Source organism: Opisthocomus hoazin, chromosome 1 (assembly GCF_030867145.1).
Source record: "Opisthocomus hoazin isolate bOpiHoa1 chromosome 1, bOpiHoa1.hap1, whole genome shotgun sequence".
NCBI classification, from domain to species: domain Eukaryota; kingdom Metazoa; phylum Chordata; class Aves; order Opisthocomiformes; family Opisthocomidae; genus Opisthocomus; species Opisthocomus hoazin.
The window spans coordinates 115,251,809-115,269,663 of NC_134414.1; the positions used below are offsets into that span (position 1 = coordinate 115,251,809).

The 17,855-nt window shown below is 44.8% G+C and overlaps 1 protein-coding gene across 1 annotated transcript in view; it reads right to left on the minus strand.

The window, feature by feature from the left end:
* Positions 1 to 8,155: 8,155 nt before the first annotated feature.
* CXADR (CXADR cell adhesion molecule) overlaps positions 8,156 to 17,855 on the minus strand; it is a 36,770-nt gene continuing 27,070 nt past the window's right edge. The window contains exon 8 of the mRNA XM_075433634.1: positions 8,156 to 10,124. Within this exon, the coding sequence (XP_075289749.1) occupies positions 10,083 to 10,124 (42 nt within the window). The 3' untranslated portion in view covers positions 8,156 to 10,082. The remainder of the gene's footprint in view (positions 10,125 to 17,855) is intronic.

Here is a 17,855-nt window from a genome sequence, read left to right on the forward strand (position 1 = left end):
TTGACATTGTACTAAAGCAAACTCATGTCCTAGAATTGGAAAACCATCTCAGAAAGTACATATTATGAAAATATATATACACACATATAAAATAACATATCTCATATATACATAAATAAGCATATTAGATATGTATATGTACATACATAAATATATATTACCAAAAATCAAACAATAAACTGTATATCTAAAAATGTATTTAAAAAAAAAGAATTAAGAACAATAACTGTAGCAGAAATGGTCAGGCAGGCAATCATAATTGCTTAAGATTTCAACTTTGGTTTAAATTCCTTTTATTAAATACATTTTTCCCTACTCAGCTATCGGTTTATTATGCTAACCACAAGCCCCTCTTCAGTGATGTACTCTTGAAATCTCACTTTTTCTGAATATGCACATTCCCCGTACATGAATCATCTCACAGCAGGACAAACCTAATCCTTACTCTTCTGCATGAAAGCGCAGTGCCCACCCAGTAACATGCAGGGGACACGATGGAAGAGAAGCCACCACCAACATCAGCGCACAGTACAGCGTTTATCTTCTTCCATACATTTTTTTGCTTCAGGCAACCTCTGACGTGGCGAAATGTGGCTTTTTAGTGTAATATGACAATGATTTACTTGCATGTGATGGATTTTATGAATAATAATGGCATTATTTTAGGTCAGATAACAGCTGGGCTTACTCTCCGATGAAGAGATCAGTGGAGCTAGTCCTAAGAGCCAGGGAAAGCAGCTCTGGAAGCCCATGCTCTCCCCTTGGTCCCCTGGAGCTCCATGCCACGAGAACCGCTTTCCTGCTACTCAGGGTAAAAAAGCAAAACACGAGTTGTCTACCCACCGCAGCGGCAGCCAGGGCCTCTGGGGAAGGTAAGCAAGCACATGCTTATAGGAGACCCTGACATCAGAGGGCTTTCAAAACCCTCTGGACTATGCCATGGGGATCCCCCCCCAGCCCATGCCACCGGTGTTCCCTCTGGCCAGCGGCCGTGGGCAGCACAGGAGCCCAGCACGCCCTCCTGATGCCTTCCTGCTGCTCCTTGGCACCCCAAAAAAGTTCACAATCAGCAAGCCAGAAGGAAGCCGAGGTTGGCAGGTCTCAAGGTATGTACATACGGCTAAGAAAGAGAGGGCAAAGGTCCAGTCCCTGGACTACAGTCCGTCCACCTTGCTTCCTTTTTATAGCAGAGTTGTCTTGGAGAGACCAACCGGAGCACCCAAAATGGCGCTAGGGAGTGAGCTTCCTCCCCACCCCTGGCAACCAGAGATCCAGGGCTCAAGCTCATTTCTCTTTCACTTAGAAGCATCCACGTACCCTGGGCTGCGCAGGGGAGGCCGCCACCCTCCCTTCCAGCCCCACACTGAATCCTTGCAGATGCCCACTTTGCTTCTTTACGCAAATAACAGTAACACTGTGCTCGGGGAGACAAGAAGGCAGCTGTGGTCAGGCAGCGTTACGAGGACGCGTGGCCCAGGACAGTGGCTGTCTGTACGGGGCCGTGTCACACCAGACGGACGGAGGGGGTGTCCCCCTCCATCCCCCGTGTGCAGTGCCTATTACTGCCGCATTCTCGAGCAAGGTGCTCAGCTGACATCAAGTCCCTGAGCCTAAGTGTCCACTATGGCAGATCACAGAGCATCCATGTGCCTGCCGGTGGTACAGTCGAGCCACTCGGTTCTGACCTAGCCCTGAACTCTGAGCTGCTTGGCACGCAAGAGTCAACGGGATTCAGAAACTAGCGGACTGCCGTTGCAAGCACATACTTAAAAAAAATCCTATTCATCATCAAATAAACTGATAAAACCTCACTGAAACAATTAAGAAGTTTCTGTCTTACATGCCCCAAAACTTTTACCAATAAAGAATAAATTATTCTAATTTCTTCTTCTGATCAGCTATGTAGAAAACTATGTGTGGCTTTTCATACTACAAATACAGATTTTTTCTGTCTTAGCATTTCTGTTGCTTACTACCATGTAAACTAGGCCAGCAGCGGCTCTGCAGAGATTCCACGCAACAGTCATGAGAATTTGTATCGTGACCTCAGGCCAGACCCATTGCTTACCACACCTTTGCTCTACAAGGTGCTTCCCGACAGCATCTCCTCTGCTGGATCTAGGTGGAGCAGCCGAAGATATGACCTACCCACCAACTCTTTTCTGCTGCCAGACAGTTGGGCTGGCATAGCAGATATTGCACGCACCCACCAGATTCACTCCCGTGAAAGCCCCCCAAGCTGATCTAATCCATCCTCAGCAGCCTGTTGCACCGAAGCCAAAGCAGAGGCCCTAGAACGATGAACAACCATCGGCCAGTCAAACACTGAAATACAGCATTGAGAGATGACAAAAGACTCCTCTTGCTTTAAGAAAAGACGAAAAAGCCAAGGAAGGAAAAAAATTTGGGCAAAACGTAAGACACCTGCTGTGTCCTAGGCAAGTAACTGGACCACCTCCCCAGCTCCCTGCAGCACAGTCCAGGGTGAAAGACCAAGGGCTAGGAACTGCCTGGAAACCCAAACTTCTTAAAAAAGGCCAAGAGTTTGATGTGAGGGAGGGGCAGCGAAGCCCCTCACCTCAGCTCCGGTTTCCCTGCCCAGGAGCTCTCAAGCGGCCGTGGCCTCACCTCTGGGACTCAAAGGGCCGGGACGGCAGCTGGCACTGCCAGCTGCAGGGCACCGGGTCTGCGGCTGGCCATCGCGCACTTGCAGCTCATCCAGCGTGCGACAGCTACGGACCAACGCTCTGGACATAGAGTGATGACGATGGGCAATGCTTATTGTTAAAGACAGTCAGTTTAGTAAAATTTTGCTCTAAGGTTTGAAACTAGCCTAGCTTCTTCTAAGCACTCCCACCACGGAAATGTCTAGTTCCCAATTTGAATTACTAAAAAAAATAAAAATCAAAATTTAGATTTGAAAGTATGTGACTTTTCTGTCAGTCACAGGACAGGCTGCATTGTGGTAGTGCTCCCTTTCCCAGCTTCAGCAACTCACGCATAGCTTCCTTTGAGGAGTCCCGCAAGGCTTGCACGCGCTTCGTTTCCATGTCAGTGCGTGATCCGAGGAGTATCAGAACTACCACCTTCTGTTCTGTTAACCTCAGGCGCAGGACTATCAGAGCCTTTGGAAAAGTTTGGTTTCTGATAAGAAGGCTGCATGGAAAAAGATTCAACACTGAGAAGAACATATGCAAAGTGAACATGATTTTTCTGTAAAGCCAGCAAATTCTTGTTGCATTAGTGATGCTTCAATCATGAGTACAGAGAGAATGGACATCGGCAAGCTAGACACTCGGAGATGGCAACATGACCCAGCATTAACGCAGAAGGGAGTAATGCCATTATTATTTTTTTTGGCAGCCAAAACTTTTATGATTTCTGTTGCAATAATTGTAATTAATGCCATTTACTTTGCAGCTGGGGACTTACTTATAAAGAACACAGCACATACACTGCATTGTAAATATTTTTGCATATTCAGTATCGGCTCAGGCTCCTGCTCACATCTAGCTGCTCTGTGAAGATTAATGGAGCCTACACCATATTACGTATGCAAGCAATTCAAAATACATTACTTGAGATTCTTAAAGTATCACATTTTCCTGTAAACAATGAAAGTCATATGAGGAACACAAATGAACTGGAATGAACCACACTAAAGTCGCAGCGACGTCACGTTAACAGTCACGTTAAAATCCAGGGAGCTGGGCCTTGGGAATGCAGATTTCAGCAAGCAATCTTTGAACACAGCATCCAACTGTGGTGAAGGATGCCAGGGTTTCCTTTTCAGTGACGGTTTCCCTCTTTACCTTCCACACGTTACTGGAATTGAGATTGAAGTAAGGTATTCTTCTTCATTTGTACTTGATCCATCTGTATTTCCTAAGTAACGCAGGAGACCTGCAAAGGGAACTGCAGTGCCCGTGACCCATCCGCATGGCCGCTGAAGCCAACGGCGATTTGCCCACGTGAAGGTTTCACAAGGTGCCTTAGGACAGACTCGGAATTACTCCAGAGTCACATAAGATGACTGCATACGTTTTCGCAAGCTCATCGTTGAAGACACCAGCATTATCATCTACCATCTGCTTTCAGTATTGAAAGAAGAGCGGCAACTGCTGCCAGCAGGCTTTGTCCCAGCGCTGACTGGAGCAGGAGGCCCTGGGGACACGCGCTGGGTACCTACGGACACTCGAGGAGGCTTGTGTGTGTGGTAGGCAGCAGGGTGCACACGCAGCCCAATGCAAGCTGAGCGCCCAGTTCAGTCTGAGGGGTTTCTGAGCAGGACAGGAGGCGAGAGGTGCCTGGAAACACCCCCGAGAAAAGCCGAGGTGCCTGTAGCCTTCCAGCACCTTCAGCTGCACGTGGCAGCTGAGGATCGCCGTTCCGTGATGCAGAGAGAACTTGGGTACACGAAGGCAGGGGGTCCATGAGTGCTGGTCGCTCTTTAAATGACACTTCCTCCATGCACAGGAGCAATGCATCCCCCTGAGAAAGAAATCGAGCAAAGGAGGCAGGAGACATGCATGGTTGAACAAGGAGCTTCTAGCAGAGATCAGGCAGAAGAGAAAGGTCCATGGAATGTGGAAAGAGGGGCAGGCCACTTGGGAAGAGTACAGGAACGTGGTGAAAGCATGCAGGGATGCGATGAGGAAGGCCAAGGCCCACCTGGAATTGAAGCTGGCAAGGGATGTCAAAAACGACAAGAAGGGCTTCTTCAACTACATCAGCAGCAAAAGGAAGGCTAGGGACAATGTGGGGCCGCTGCTGAATGAGGCGGGTGTCCTGGTGACGGAGGATGCGGAGAAGGCAGAGCTACTGAATGCCTTCTTTGCTTCAGTCTTCAGTGCTAAGACTGGCCCTCAGGAATCCCAGGCCCCGGAGGTAAGAGAAGAAGCCTACAGAGAGGACGACTTTCCCTTGGTCGAGGAGGACTGTGTGAGGGATCGCTTAAGCGATCTGGACGTCCACAAATCCATGGGCCCCGATGGAATGCACCCACAAGTGCTGAGAGAGCTGGCGGATGTCATTGCTGAGCCACTCTCCATCATCTTTGAGAGGTCCTGGAGGACAGGAGAGGTGCCCGAGGACTGGAGAAAGGCCAATGTCACTCCAATCTTCAAAAAGGGCAAGAAGGAGGACCCAGGGAACTACAGGCCGGTCAGCCTCACCTCCATCCCTGGAAAGGTGATGGAGCAGCTTATCCTGGAGACCATCATGAAGCAAGTGGAAGAAAAGAAGGTTATCAGGAGTAGTCAGCATGGATTCACCAAGGGGAAATCATGCCTGACCAATCTAATAGCTTTCTACGATGACATGACTGGCTGGGTAGACGAAGGGAGAGACGTGGATGTTGTCTACCTTGACTTCAGCAAGACTTTCAACACAGTCTCCCATAATATCCTCCTAGGGAAGCTCAGGAAGTGTGGGCTGGATGAGTGGTCAGTGAAGTGTATAGAGAACTGGCTGAATGGCAGAACTCAGAGGGTTGTCATCAGTGGCGCTGAGTCTAGTTGGAGGCTGGTAACTAGTGGTGTCCCCCAGGGGTCAGTACTGGGCCCAGTCTTGTTTAACTTCTTCATCAACGACCTGGATGAAGAGTTAGAATGTACCCTCAGCAAGTTTGCTGATGACACCAAACCGGGAGGTGTGGTAGACACACCGGAAGGCCGTGCTGCCATTCAGCGTGACCTGGATAGGCTGGAAAGTTGGGCAGAGAGGAACCTGATGAGGTTCAACAAAGGCAAATGCAGGGTCCTGCACATGGGGAGGAACAACCCCATGCATCAGTACAGGCTTGGGGTGGACCTGATGGAGAGCAGCTCTGTGGAGAGGGACCTGGGTGTCCTGGTGGACGACAGGTTAACCATGAGCCAGCAGTGTGCCCTGGCTGCCAAGAAGGCCCATGGGATCCTGGGGTGCATGAAGAAGAGTGTGGCCAGCAGGTCGAGGGAGGTTCTCCTTCCCCTCTACACTGCCCTGGTGAGGCCTCATCTGGAGTACTCTGTCCAGTTCTGGGCTCCCCAGTTCAAGAAAGATGAAGAGCTACTGGAGAGAGTCCAGCGGAGGGCTACAAGGATGATGAGGGTACTGGAACATCTCCCCTACGAGGAGAGGCTGAGGGAGCTGGGCTTGTTCAGCCTGAAGAAGAGAAGGCTGCGAGGGGACCTAATAAATGCTTACAGATAACTGAAGGGTGGGTGTCAGGAGGATGGGGCCAAACTCTTTTCAGTGGTGCCCCATGACAGGACGAGGGGCAATGGGCACAAACTGAAGCACAGGAAGTTCCGTCTGAACATGAGGAAGAACTTCTTCACTCTGAAGCTGACGGAGCACTGGAACAGGCTGCCTGGGGAGGTTGTGGAGTCTCCTTCTCTGGAGATATTCAAGACCTGCCTGGACAAGGTCCTGTGCAGCCTGCTGTAGGTGACCCTGCTTTGGCAGGAGGGTTGGACTAGATGACCCACAGAGGTCCCTTCCAACCGCTACCATTCTGTGATTCTGTGATTCTGTACGTGCGTCTTTTCCACAGGACCACAGAGGAGGTGAAGTTGGAAAGCACCTCTGGAGTTTGCCTGGTCCAAGCCTCTGCTCAGAGCAGGGCACTCGAGTGCCTCCAGCCTTTCCAGCACCGCTGCAGAAAGCAGGTGTCCGCCTTTTCCTTGTACTTTGATCCTTGTTTCCACTTTCACGCTGCCTCCTTCCCCTGCTGTCAGCACAAATACTGGTGCAGCTGCCCAGTGAACTGAAATGATGAATATACTGGAGTTAAAACTACACTACGCCGTATGCAAGCAATTTTAAACTGAATCACATCTCTGATGCGGCTCACAGCATCTGCACCGATCCTTATGCCGACGGGATAGGAGGGAGCCCAAAGCCAGGAAAGCAAGGCCCAGAGCAAGGCGGGCTGGGCCAGTTCTTTCTGCAGCGTGCTGAACGCTGCCGTTCAAAATGCAAACGCCAGAGCTATGGTTTGGGGTTCTTCATTTTACGCAGATAATCATAACGATACAAATTCAAGCATGCATACAGCTGTAGCGACATGCAGTTGCCTTGCACTGGCACAGATCTTTTTTGTTTCTGAGCCTGCTGCAGCTATATTGCCTGCAGGGCAACGTTTGAACCCAAACCAGCCCCTAGACCCTGGGAAGATTCACCTGGTGAACTGCCCGGCTCGCCCTAAGCCCCAGACAGCATGCGAGACGCCGCCGAGGCGGTCTGAACCCACACAACCAACCTCGGTAACAGCCCGCAACGTACGTATACCACAGCCTACATCTAACCTAAAGGTCTGCCTGACTGCGAGGCTTGGCAACCGCGACGAAGCCACCGGTAAGCGTGAGAATGGATGAGCACAGCGCTACTCTTCATACGCCTGTGACTGTGACGGCTTCTGGAGAATCGATACTGAAGTGGTCTGAACCAAATGGAGTAAAGTATCAGCTCGATCTAACAACTCCCATTTGATGGAACAACATACATTGCAGGGATGGTGGGAAAGCACTGCAAGGAGGTTTATCTGTTTTGCGGCAAAGATGCAGGCTATCAAGTATCAGTGACATTTAGGCTTTGTCTGACTGTTCAGCCCAGGTCACTTAGCTTGTATATAAAACATCAGATATTTTTGGGTGTAGACAAGAGCACAGTTACCAAGTAAGTACCTGTTTGAACTTTCCTGTGAAAAGCAAGCCCTGGCAAGTAGTTCAGGTATGTGAAATGCACTACTGCTTCCCACTTAGTAGTGTTGGCATAAGAGCCAGGGTGTTTTCCACCCACTGACCACACATGACCAAGCCATTCTGCATGTTAGATACAAAGATGAACAGTTGAAAAATTCATCTACAATCAAGCAAAAATGCCTCCTGACATCTACACTCAGTCCTAAACAGCCACCTGGTCACGACAATCTCCACAGGCATGACCTCCAGGCTTCATTATCGTGTCGTCTAAGCATGAGAAAGATGGCGGAAAGCAGATTGAGAGTCAGACCCAATCTTCAGACATTCTGTGTGGCATCAGACAGGCTTTCAAACTTGTACCCTGTTTATGCCACAGCAACATAAATTTAGCAACACCTGGAGACTTAGTTACTAGTTTCTTGAAAAAACCTACATGCAAATTTATTTGTGAAATTGGCACACATTTAACTTCAGTGACAGCATTTGTTACACGCTACTTCTTTATTTAAAAGGTATACACATTAAAAGTTAATTTAGGCAGGGTTTTGAGTACAACAACCAGTTTATTTCACTTATTCCTTCCAGGACATACTTCGGTGCATCAAGTTTGCAGATTTTTCTGCAAAAAAAGAGTTCTTTAACAAAACTCAGTTTTTAAACAACACTGTAAGCTTGAACAGTAATTCCTACCTTTCTCTTCCCTTGATAAAACACCAGCAATTAAGCACTTCGATGCTGGTGATCACTGGGGGGGAGAGGGGAGACACTTACTCATCTTATATGGAGCACATTATAGCAAAAAAGATAATAGTTGTGCCTATAAATCACTACTTTACAGAACATACACTAAACAGGCAGTCGCTACTTCTTGACCAGGCAACTTTCATACTGATCCAAATGGAACTTTACCCCGATTAATTACTTGCCAGAGTCACTCACAGACAAGTTTAGGCAGCGCAGAGTCAGAGAGAATCAGGAATGCAATGGTGTGGCATAAAAACAAGTGCTTCTTAAAGGCAAAGTATCTTTTGTGTAACTATAACATTGAACTTAATTTAGTTTTGGAATTGTTTTTTTTTTAAATTGGCTACTTAAACCCAGGACATTTAGAAACTCTCCTCTCATTTTATTCATGAAGATATTACTATTTTCTTAGGTTGTTTTACTTGTTTTTGCATGTACAGTGACAAAACCAAATATATGGATCTTTTGGTCAAAAGCAGCTGAGTTTGAGTTTATTGTAGAATTAGCTGCGCTCCTCTCAAAAACAGAAGCAAAAATCATTTAATAAGTAACGTATTTAATAAGTAATCTGGTTGCCTTCAGAGCACAGAATAGCAGATATCACTGGATTAAGCTTTAAAGTAGTATCCACATATTTACGACAGTAAAAAATCAGTACATGCACATAAACCCAGTATGGCTCAACAGCACAGAAAGACGTAGTTGATCAAAGACAGTGTTAAGTTTGCATATGCTCTCCGTTACTTCCTAAATGCTGGGGTGTCCTTCAGTGTGCTCTGATTTATGTGGACTGTGACAGATAACGACTTATCAAAAATGCCCAAGAACCAGTGGGGTACCATGCTCTGAAAATGAATTACTAAGCTGCCACCCACGGCCTCAGTCTGCAGCGGTCCCATCCCTACATGGTTAGATAGGTTAATATTTTCATTATGAAATCAATACCCAAAGCCTCCCCGCTGCAGGAGGCAACAAGGATCCCGTCACTAGCCTGGTCTAAAGAGCGCGTCCTTCTTCCTCCGGTCTCCTGCAGGGTATGTTGGGGAGCAGAAGGAATGTGGCAGTGTACAGACATGAATTACCGCAACACCTGCATTAACAGATTATGCTGAAGCATGTGTTAACTGTAACGTTCAAGTACCTTTTATTAAGTGTTATAAAATATATACAATCTTAAAATACAGTGCATTTCACACACAGGTGGTAAGACCTCATCGGTATCACTACGGCATCGAATAGATGATTCCTATCAAATCAGCAGACCAGAAATCTAGCAAAACCCCAAACTACTCTATTTCAGACTACAATCTCTTCCAACGCCCCACCGCTTAAGGCTACATTTTCTACTACCTGAGTGGATTTTGTTAACCCCACGTACTTTTGAATCTCCGTGGAGGTGGGGCAAAGAGGAGCAACTGTGCACGCTTTTCAAGATACAGAACTAGCAAGAAGAATGTTGGTAGTCGCTTTGTAAACTTTGCATTAAAAATGCATAAAAGAAAAAATTTGATACTTACAAAACTGCATACCGCCTACTTAACAATCCTGAATCTAAAGCGAGATCAAGTAAAAAACCAGCACTTCATTTCATAATGTACTTCAGTTTCACCACACTCGAAAGTCATGCAAAAAATGACGCCCGTTTCTTCATGTTTATACCACTGTTATGTCACCAATCTTGTGTGCGATGTCATACTATAAAAAGAAAGAATATCATTAATCTATATTAACAAGAGGCTAGATACTGTAACATACAGTAATTAAATGCACGATTCCAATCATCACCCAAGTTGGGGTCACTCAGATTAGAGTTTATACCAGTGCCTCGCAGAAGGCCAGTGCAGTGGCGTGGCAGATTGACTCCATTTATCAGTGGACTTTAAATGACTGTAAACTTCACTTCATAGCACATTTTCAGTATCTTCACCCAGATTATTTGCAAATCCTTGCAAATTTCCCAGCGCATACCTACTGCCACTGACTTTAAAAGTATCTGTCAAAGTCTGCTTAGATGTCTCTCTCCTCAGTTTCATACCAGTAACCTGAATTATCAAAGAACGACACATTTTTGTTGATTACTGCTATAAACACCCAGTTTTCTCAAAGAATCCAGTGACTCATCCCAATCTGCATACTTGGTTGTCTCACAGTCTTCTTAGAAGCGAAGTCAGTTCTAGTTCCTCGACTATTTTTGTTGACTTTTTCTGTGGATACTTCTTTGCACAAAGATAGGAAAAATAATTCTTTTCTCCAGTTACAGTTCTTTATCAGCTCTGTATTCTTTGGCTTAATATTCCAAGACTGATATTGTAAGAAAAACGATAACCAAGCATTTTTGCTACCACTCCATGCTGCAAACCTGTGTTTTCTATATGCTGCCTATGCCCAAACTCTGCTGACAGTCACCACTACTAATTTTCCAAACATGATATTCTAACAGAAAACAACTCTTCCTAATTAATAATCCTCAGATGTATACGGATATATTGCATTTACTGGAAATGTATCATTTTCTTACTCCATCATTTCAGCTTATTACAGGCTTTCATATTATTAAACCAGTCCTTACAGATTTTTAAAACATGCCTCAATGCCACAACAGTTTCTCCTTCAGACCAGTAATTAAAAAAACTGACTCAGGCTATCTCTGTAACATCTCACTTTCTTCCTTGCAAACTGTCACACTGCAATTAGAATTACCCATCAAATAGAGTCTTCCAGTTGTACGTGACAGTAAAAATAGCTGAGTACCTTCACAAAACTTTGCTTGGAAGCATAACTCAAATTAGTACCAAGCACTGCCTGGCACTAAATCACCACGTTTGCCTTCTTTCTATTTAAAGTTATTATCTAGTATGAGAATCTGTTTTACAACTTCATTCTGGCTATTGTTTATATACTTCTTCTTTTATGGAATGTAACAGTGGAAAAGTGTTTTTTCAGGATCATTTATCTGACATTTTCTCCAGTTTGGACGATATTGGCAGCAATTTTTTTTTTTTCTCCTGGAACTTATTTTCCACCCTAACCTAATACATCTGTCCACAGCTCTAGTATGACAGGAACAAGAGCCCTACTATCAGACTGAAATTTTATTTGATCAAATTAACTTCTACTCTGTAAGAGGTATATTAATTGTGACTGAATACGGAGGTGAGCAGCGCCCTTTCTGTCTGTATTCCTGTCTTTGCACCACAGCTAGCACAACACTCCTATTTCTCACCTCCTGCATTAACAGCTCTCCAGCAGATAACTAGTTAATAATCAGTAAACACGTGCCTTCTAAATAAAGATTAAGGTGCTCCCCACACAGTTCATCCTACCCCTCTCTATTGGAAAAGCCTGAACAAACAGAGCTCTTGCGTGCCAAAACGTTTATAAATCTGGCTCAGGGATCAGGCAGGCGTGTGAGCAGGGCCTCACATAATGACAGCTCTCCATCAAGCTCCCTTTCATGAACTGAGTCCAGACAATTAACGTACCCTGCTTATGAAGAAAAAAGGTCTGCTATATGGCACACAGAGATGAGCTGTGTTGGGGTGAGAGCTTTTAATCTTCACATTGTTTGGAAAAGCAAAAGTTTTTAGAAATCAGATCCTTAAATGAGCTAGAAGGGCAAAACGGAACAAACACAACACAATCCATTCTCCTTTGCCTGTACTGTCCTGATACTTTCAGTCTTAATTTTCTTCTTCTTTCCTTCTCATTTAAGTAAATCCCTAACAAAACAAAACAAAAGTAAAGAAAAATGCAGTCTGGCAAGTGAACCCTAGCATGCAGCTAGAGGTTATTCACGCTGCTCTGATAAAGAAGAAAAAAAATAAAAAAAAAAAAATCCACCCACCAGTGTTGTAACTGATAAACAAGACATGGTATCTCTTTTGCATCTTGCAAAGGAAAGTACCTACTAATGAGAAACTGCTGTCTGCCCAGGTACTTGCAATCAAAACCTTATTATGTTTAAGCTGGAAAAACAAGGGCCAGTCTAAAATATGATTCATGTGTATGCAGTTTAAAGTGCCTAATGCCTAAACCAGAAACAAATGAGTGAAACTGGTTAGGAACAAAAACTCTCATAGACAAGATCAGGAAAAGGAATGACCCTCCACAAAAGCATGATCAATACCAAAGGGAAAAACTGTCTAAAAATCCATCCTGCTTCAGTGGTTAAATCAATCCAGCAATCAGAAATAAAAAGGCGGTATGTGACAGAAAGAGGAAGGTCAGCCAGCAATGCAAGTGGGAAGCTGTAGGTGGAGGAAAGTTGTCTAAAAAGCCAAACACAAAGAGTAATTTGCTGCTGACAGGGCCAACGCAACGATGACAAGAAGGAGCTTTGTCTTTATCTCAGCCTGGCAGTGTAAGTACACACGGCTAGATACCTCCAACATCAGTCACCATGAAGAGGGGTTCTGAACACATCCTGATTCTGTATTTGCAAAATAAATAGGATGAACTACCTTACTCCAACACACTAGTACGTGAGCAGTAGGGAGCAGGGTGAGAGGGGGTGACCCAGCTGAGTGATGAGGGACAGCAGCCCGGGCGAACCCTCTCTCCTCCACGCTGCTGAGTGGAAGGAGAGAGAAGCCACCTCCTGCCGAGGCGATGACAAGCAGGCACCCCAGCTGGGATCTCTGACAATGCCCCCAGAGGAAACACGTCTCCCCTCGCATCGGCAATGGGCTTTGGGGGATCTTTCACCCCCAGGAAGCTGCCTGATGAGGTCTGCCCTATTTATTTTTACTGCAACATGAAACGCCCAGGTAGTGCTGGAAGTACTGGAAGAGTGACTGCTGCCAGGACAGAACTAAAAAAACAGCGAATGGCAGGAGACAGAAACAAATACATATGTTCCGAGCGAAGTAACTATCTTTAAATATATACATTTGAAAATTTCCTGTGATTATCAGAGAAGTGAAAATACGTTCTAATGGGCAGCTGAATACTGAAAAGACTCATCAAGGATAGCTTTAAAAAATGACAGTGCGATGGGAAACGTGGGTTCCAAAAGTCCCTAAAAGCCCAAAAGAACTATCTCCATTCTAACAGATGCGGAAGCTGAGATATAAGAAGACGTCAATGTTAAAAAAAACAATACAAAACGAACCCCAAACAAAACCTCACATGGATAATCATGACAGAGCCAGGACAGCAACCCTAACCCTCCACTTCATTAATCAGACTCCCTTGCCTTGCCTTGGGATTCGTTTACTACTGTTATTTTTGCAGGTGAGTGAGCTTTTGTTAGGGATGCCGAGCATTAAGGATGCCCTAAGCTTCCCTGCATGCACAGCAATTTCCCCCCCTCAATGTACAAACCATAAAGCCAGCAGCTAGTTAACTAGTTAATACGGGTGGTGCAGACACGGGCCATTGTCAGAACAGAATTCACATGTGTAATATAATGACCCAGTTTTCACTGTCAGTTGGATACCCTGCTCAGAGTGCTGACTAAAATCCCAGTTTGCTCAGGTAACACCAGGGGCAGGGAAATTATGCTAATTCAGGCAACAAAAAGGACTGTTGAGCATAAAAGCTTTAACACTCCTTCCAGCTCTTTCATCTAGGAATAAAGGATTTTAGCGGGTAAGATTCCTGCCTACCCGCCCAGTTCATGCGTCATTAAAAAAAAAAAATTCCCATTCATGTGCATATATCATATTTAAATAATACACCTGAAATACTTCAAGTAGCAACATAACCTTGATTTTAAAAATATGTAATTGATGTTTAAAACTTCAATGCTTTTCAAATATGCAAGTGTAGCGTGATCAGAACTGTATGTTATCTGTACAAGAATCACAATTCCCATTGTCTTGCTCCTCAGAGAAAACCAACAGTTAAAATTACGATGTGTCTGAGGAATTTTTTTGTCTTGAATGAGTTACAAATGAAGAAACATCGCTGGTGACCTTAACTTCAGTCTGAGGAAAACAGACATTTTAATGACTAATTCTAAGCTCTTGTCCATACTAGTCAATCAGGCTGCAGTTGCACTTTTTTTCTAGTAAATAAAAGGGATGTAGAAGCAGGTACTTCTAGCCTAGCAACACAGTGTGTGTAAAGGTAGTATAAATACAGCGTTTCTCACCACAGCTGCTAAAACTTATCAAAAACTACACTCATACCTCAGCCGTCCATTTCCTTTAACGACCTCTGCACAGTTTACAGCTTTTTGTCAGAGCTTGTACAGAAAACCAAAACATCTTAACTGATGCAGATTACAATAACTGTTTTCTTACCTAAATTATCTTCCTGGGTAAGCAATAAGAAAATAACTTTTCGGCACCCCAGAAAGCTATTCTGCTTCCTGTCGGGAAACCTAGCATCTCCTGGGAAGCCGGTGGCAGCCAGCAGCGGAGCTGTACGGCCGCCGCCGAGGGGAAGGGCTGCGGGCGGGCCACCCGCACGCCCAAACACAAACCCCACTACGTTGTTTCAACACAAAGCACTCGTATTTAGCCACGACATTGTTTTTTCCAAGTGGACTGGCAGTTCTTTCGAAGTTCTGTGTTTAAAAACACAGTGAGTTTTCTCATCCTAAATAGGGATGGAAGGTAATTAAATTAAATTGGTTACATAAAGAGGTCATCCAAGCCACCACTCCAGTCTGAAGTGAGAGAAGATGACACTGCAATTCTTAAGCAACTTTATACTGCATCACAGAATACAAGGCTGAAACCAGGGCAAGGTCAAACAGTTCATCTGAAGCCGTGTCCTTTTAGCAAGTTGTAATTTTTCTTGTGTACCAAGAAGAAACGGGCTTTCTTCTGTATTTTACAGCTCTTACAGCTTAGATGAACTGTTTCTACTCTTGACAGTTACAGGATTGGAAGTGACATGGAAGGGCATTTTATTTATTCAGATGAGAAGTTCGTGCTAGCAGCCACAACATAAGCTTTTTGACATGTTCCACAAACCACCAGCTGTGCCCCAGAGTTGTCATCTTTAGCAGTCACAAGGAATTCGGTAGTTTTATGTGTCGTCACCAGTTGTCTCTATTTCTGGTCCAAGGGTATCGGCATCCCTCCCACCTGAGCTATTCTACTAGTAAATGGAAATCTTCAGCAATAATTTTATCTTTATGTCCTACAGTTAAGTAAGGCACAGCACAAGTGTTTTGATTTCGGGAAATATTTTCTTAGAAACACCAACCATTTGGACGACCAGCGAGGCATCTGTGAGTTCACGATGATGACGGTCGCAACCAGAGACCTTAAACACCGAGAATGGAACCTCTGCTCCACACTAACTTCTGTGAAATTTGAGTAATCCTGACTGCTGTTAGACAAGTAAAACATCACCGAGTGGTATGAAGTAAGGAGAGTCAGGTTCCTGTGCAGGCTGAGAGTTTCACTTACAAATCACGGAGCAGGCTGAATCATAAGCTATGAGCAGGTGTCACTTCACTTGTACAGCAGTAACTGGCCACAAGAAACAAAATCTCATGTTTCTTTCCTATTCACACAGAACGTAATCTGCAAAACTGACATAATTGGAAGCTATTATAGTAATGGTACTAAGTTACTTTTATAGCTCTTTACCATCTGACTGAGTGTTCCTCGATACCACATTCTGAATGAGTTGCTACCTAACCTGAGTGACCGCTGCACCCCTGGAGATGTTTGTGAACAGAGCACCAAGAAGCCGTGCAATCACCGTTTGTCCTGTCTGGGGTGTTCAGGAGACTGCAGTCTACAGTTTCTGACTGTTTATTTATACAGTACTATTAGCAATAACATAGCCAACACCATCACATACCGAAATTACTTCATGGTAGGAAGAGTATAAGATCCTTCGACTCTAAATGCAAAAAGGTTTTGTAGACTGCTTGAAAACCCCTAAATGGGATGCTGCTGGAAACCAGAGTAGGGAAAGGCTTCAAGAAGCCTGGACAGTTCATTTGCATTTCCAAAACACAGATCCCTCTTACAAAATTCCCCACAAACCAATCTGACTCGCTGTTTTCCTCTCCTCATTTTGCAATCTGGAGAAGTACTGTGGGAAAAGAGTCCAGCACCCTTCATGTACAGCACTGAACTTTCGTCCTGTCTGCCTGCTGCTCACAGAACCACAGCGTCCAGCCCTGAGAAGTGGGACAACTGTCACTGTACCGCACGGCTTTCTGCGCTTCCCAGTGGACATATCGCCTCCAGAGCTTCTTCCCTGCAGGAAAAATTAGCCTACTGAAGGTAAAACAATGTGCTTTCAGATGTTAACGTCTCTCCTAATATTGCCATGTTTTAAAACTGTTACATAATCAAGTTGCGTACCCAACACACTCAACTTCTTTACAGAGCTACTCCCTTCCCCTCCCTCCCGCCACCCAGCAACCCCGGCGCCACACAGCATCCCTGTGCATGAGGTGCACAGCTTTCTTCATGTTTCCCGAATAATGTGGTAGAGCTGTCCTTCAACTGGTCCATACTATTTTTTTTTTTTTTTTTTAAACAAGGAAATTTCAGTAATTCCGCTGATCCACTAAAAATGAGGACCCAGCTAGCAGCTGCTGGCACTAAATGCTACTAACTTTTTGCACATTCAAAGCGACCTGACCAGTACTCAGCAGCTGAAAGCTGAAATCTTCAAAGCTCCAACTTAGGAGGGTGACACCAGCATTGACTTACACCAACATGAAAACAAAAGAATCCTTAAAGGATCCCTATTTGCAGGAACTTGACTTTGAATGGAAGTCAGAAGCAGGGACAATGCCATCCTCTGAGCCAGTTTTCTGCCAGAGTGGTTATTTTACAAAATTAAAGGTTCATATTCTTCTCCCGATAGCCAAGCCTGTACCATTCTGCAAAAAGCCTAAAGGTACGTTAAAAAAGCAACAGAATCATCACATCTCAAGTACAGGCATTAGTTTTATTACGAGATGCAACTCCTCATGCTGCGAGCAATCACCTACAGTCGCCCAGTCAGTGAAAGGTAATTTTAGAGCAAGCTGAGACTCGGAAAGGCAGGCAGCATTCATAGCTTCTTTCACGCTACTCTCGCTTTTGCTCCTTGATCATGTGTTTTCTTCACAAGTTCTTTTGGTTTCATTTTATGGATTTTACACACACAAAAGCAAGGCTGGCATTAACTCTTTTCTAAACCAGTCTAACAATTAATTGCCTATCAGCATTATCATCGAGCTTGAAAGAACCCAAGCTTCTCCATAAGAGAAGTAAATTTGGAATAGTAAGCTTAAAGTACAAAGAGGCTCAGAGAAAAAAAAAAAGCAAGAAAGACCTTTAAAGAAACTTTATCCAAGGCATTGTCAAATACACATGTAAGAACCACAAAGATTTTGTAGAACTACCACATGACGAGTGCCCTCTGTCCTTTCAGGACACTCCCAGGAAAGCGCTAGCTGCTTTGCTGGAATTCCCACAGACCAGCTGAAGGTGCTCAGCTCCTCCAATTCACAACCACCTC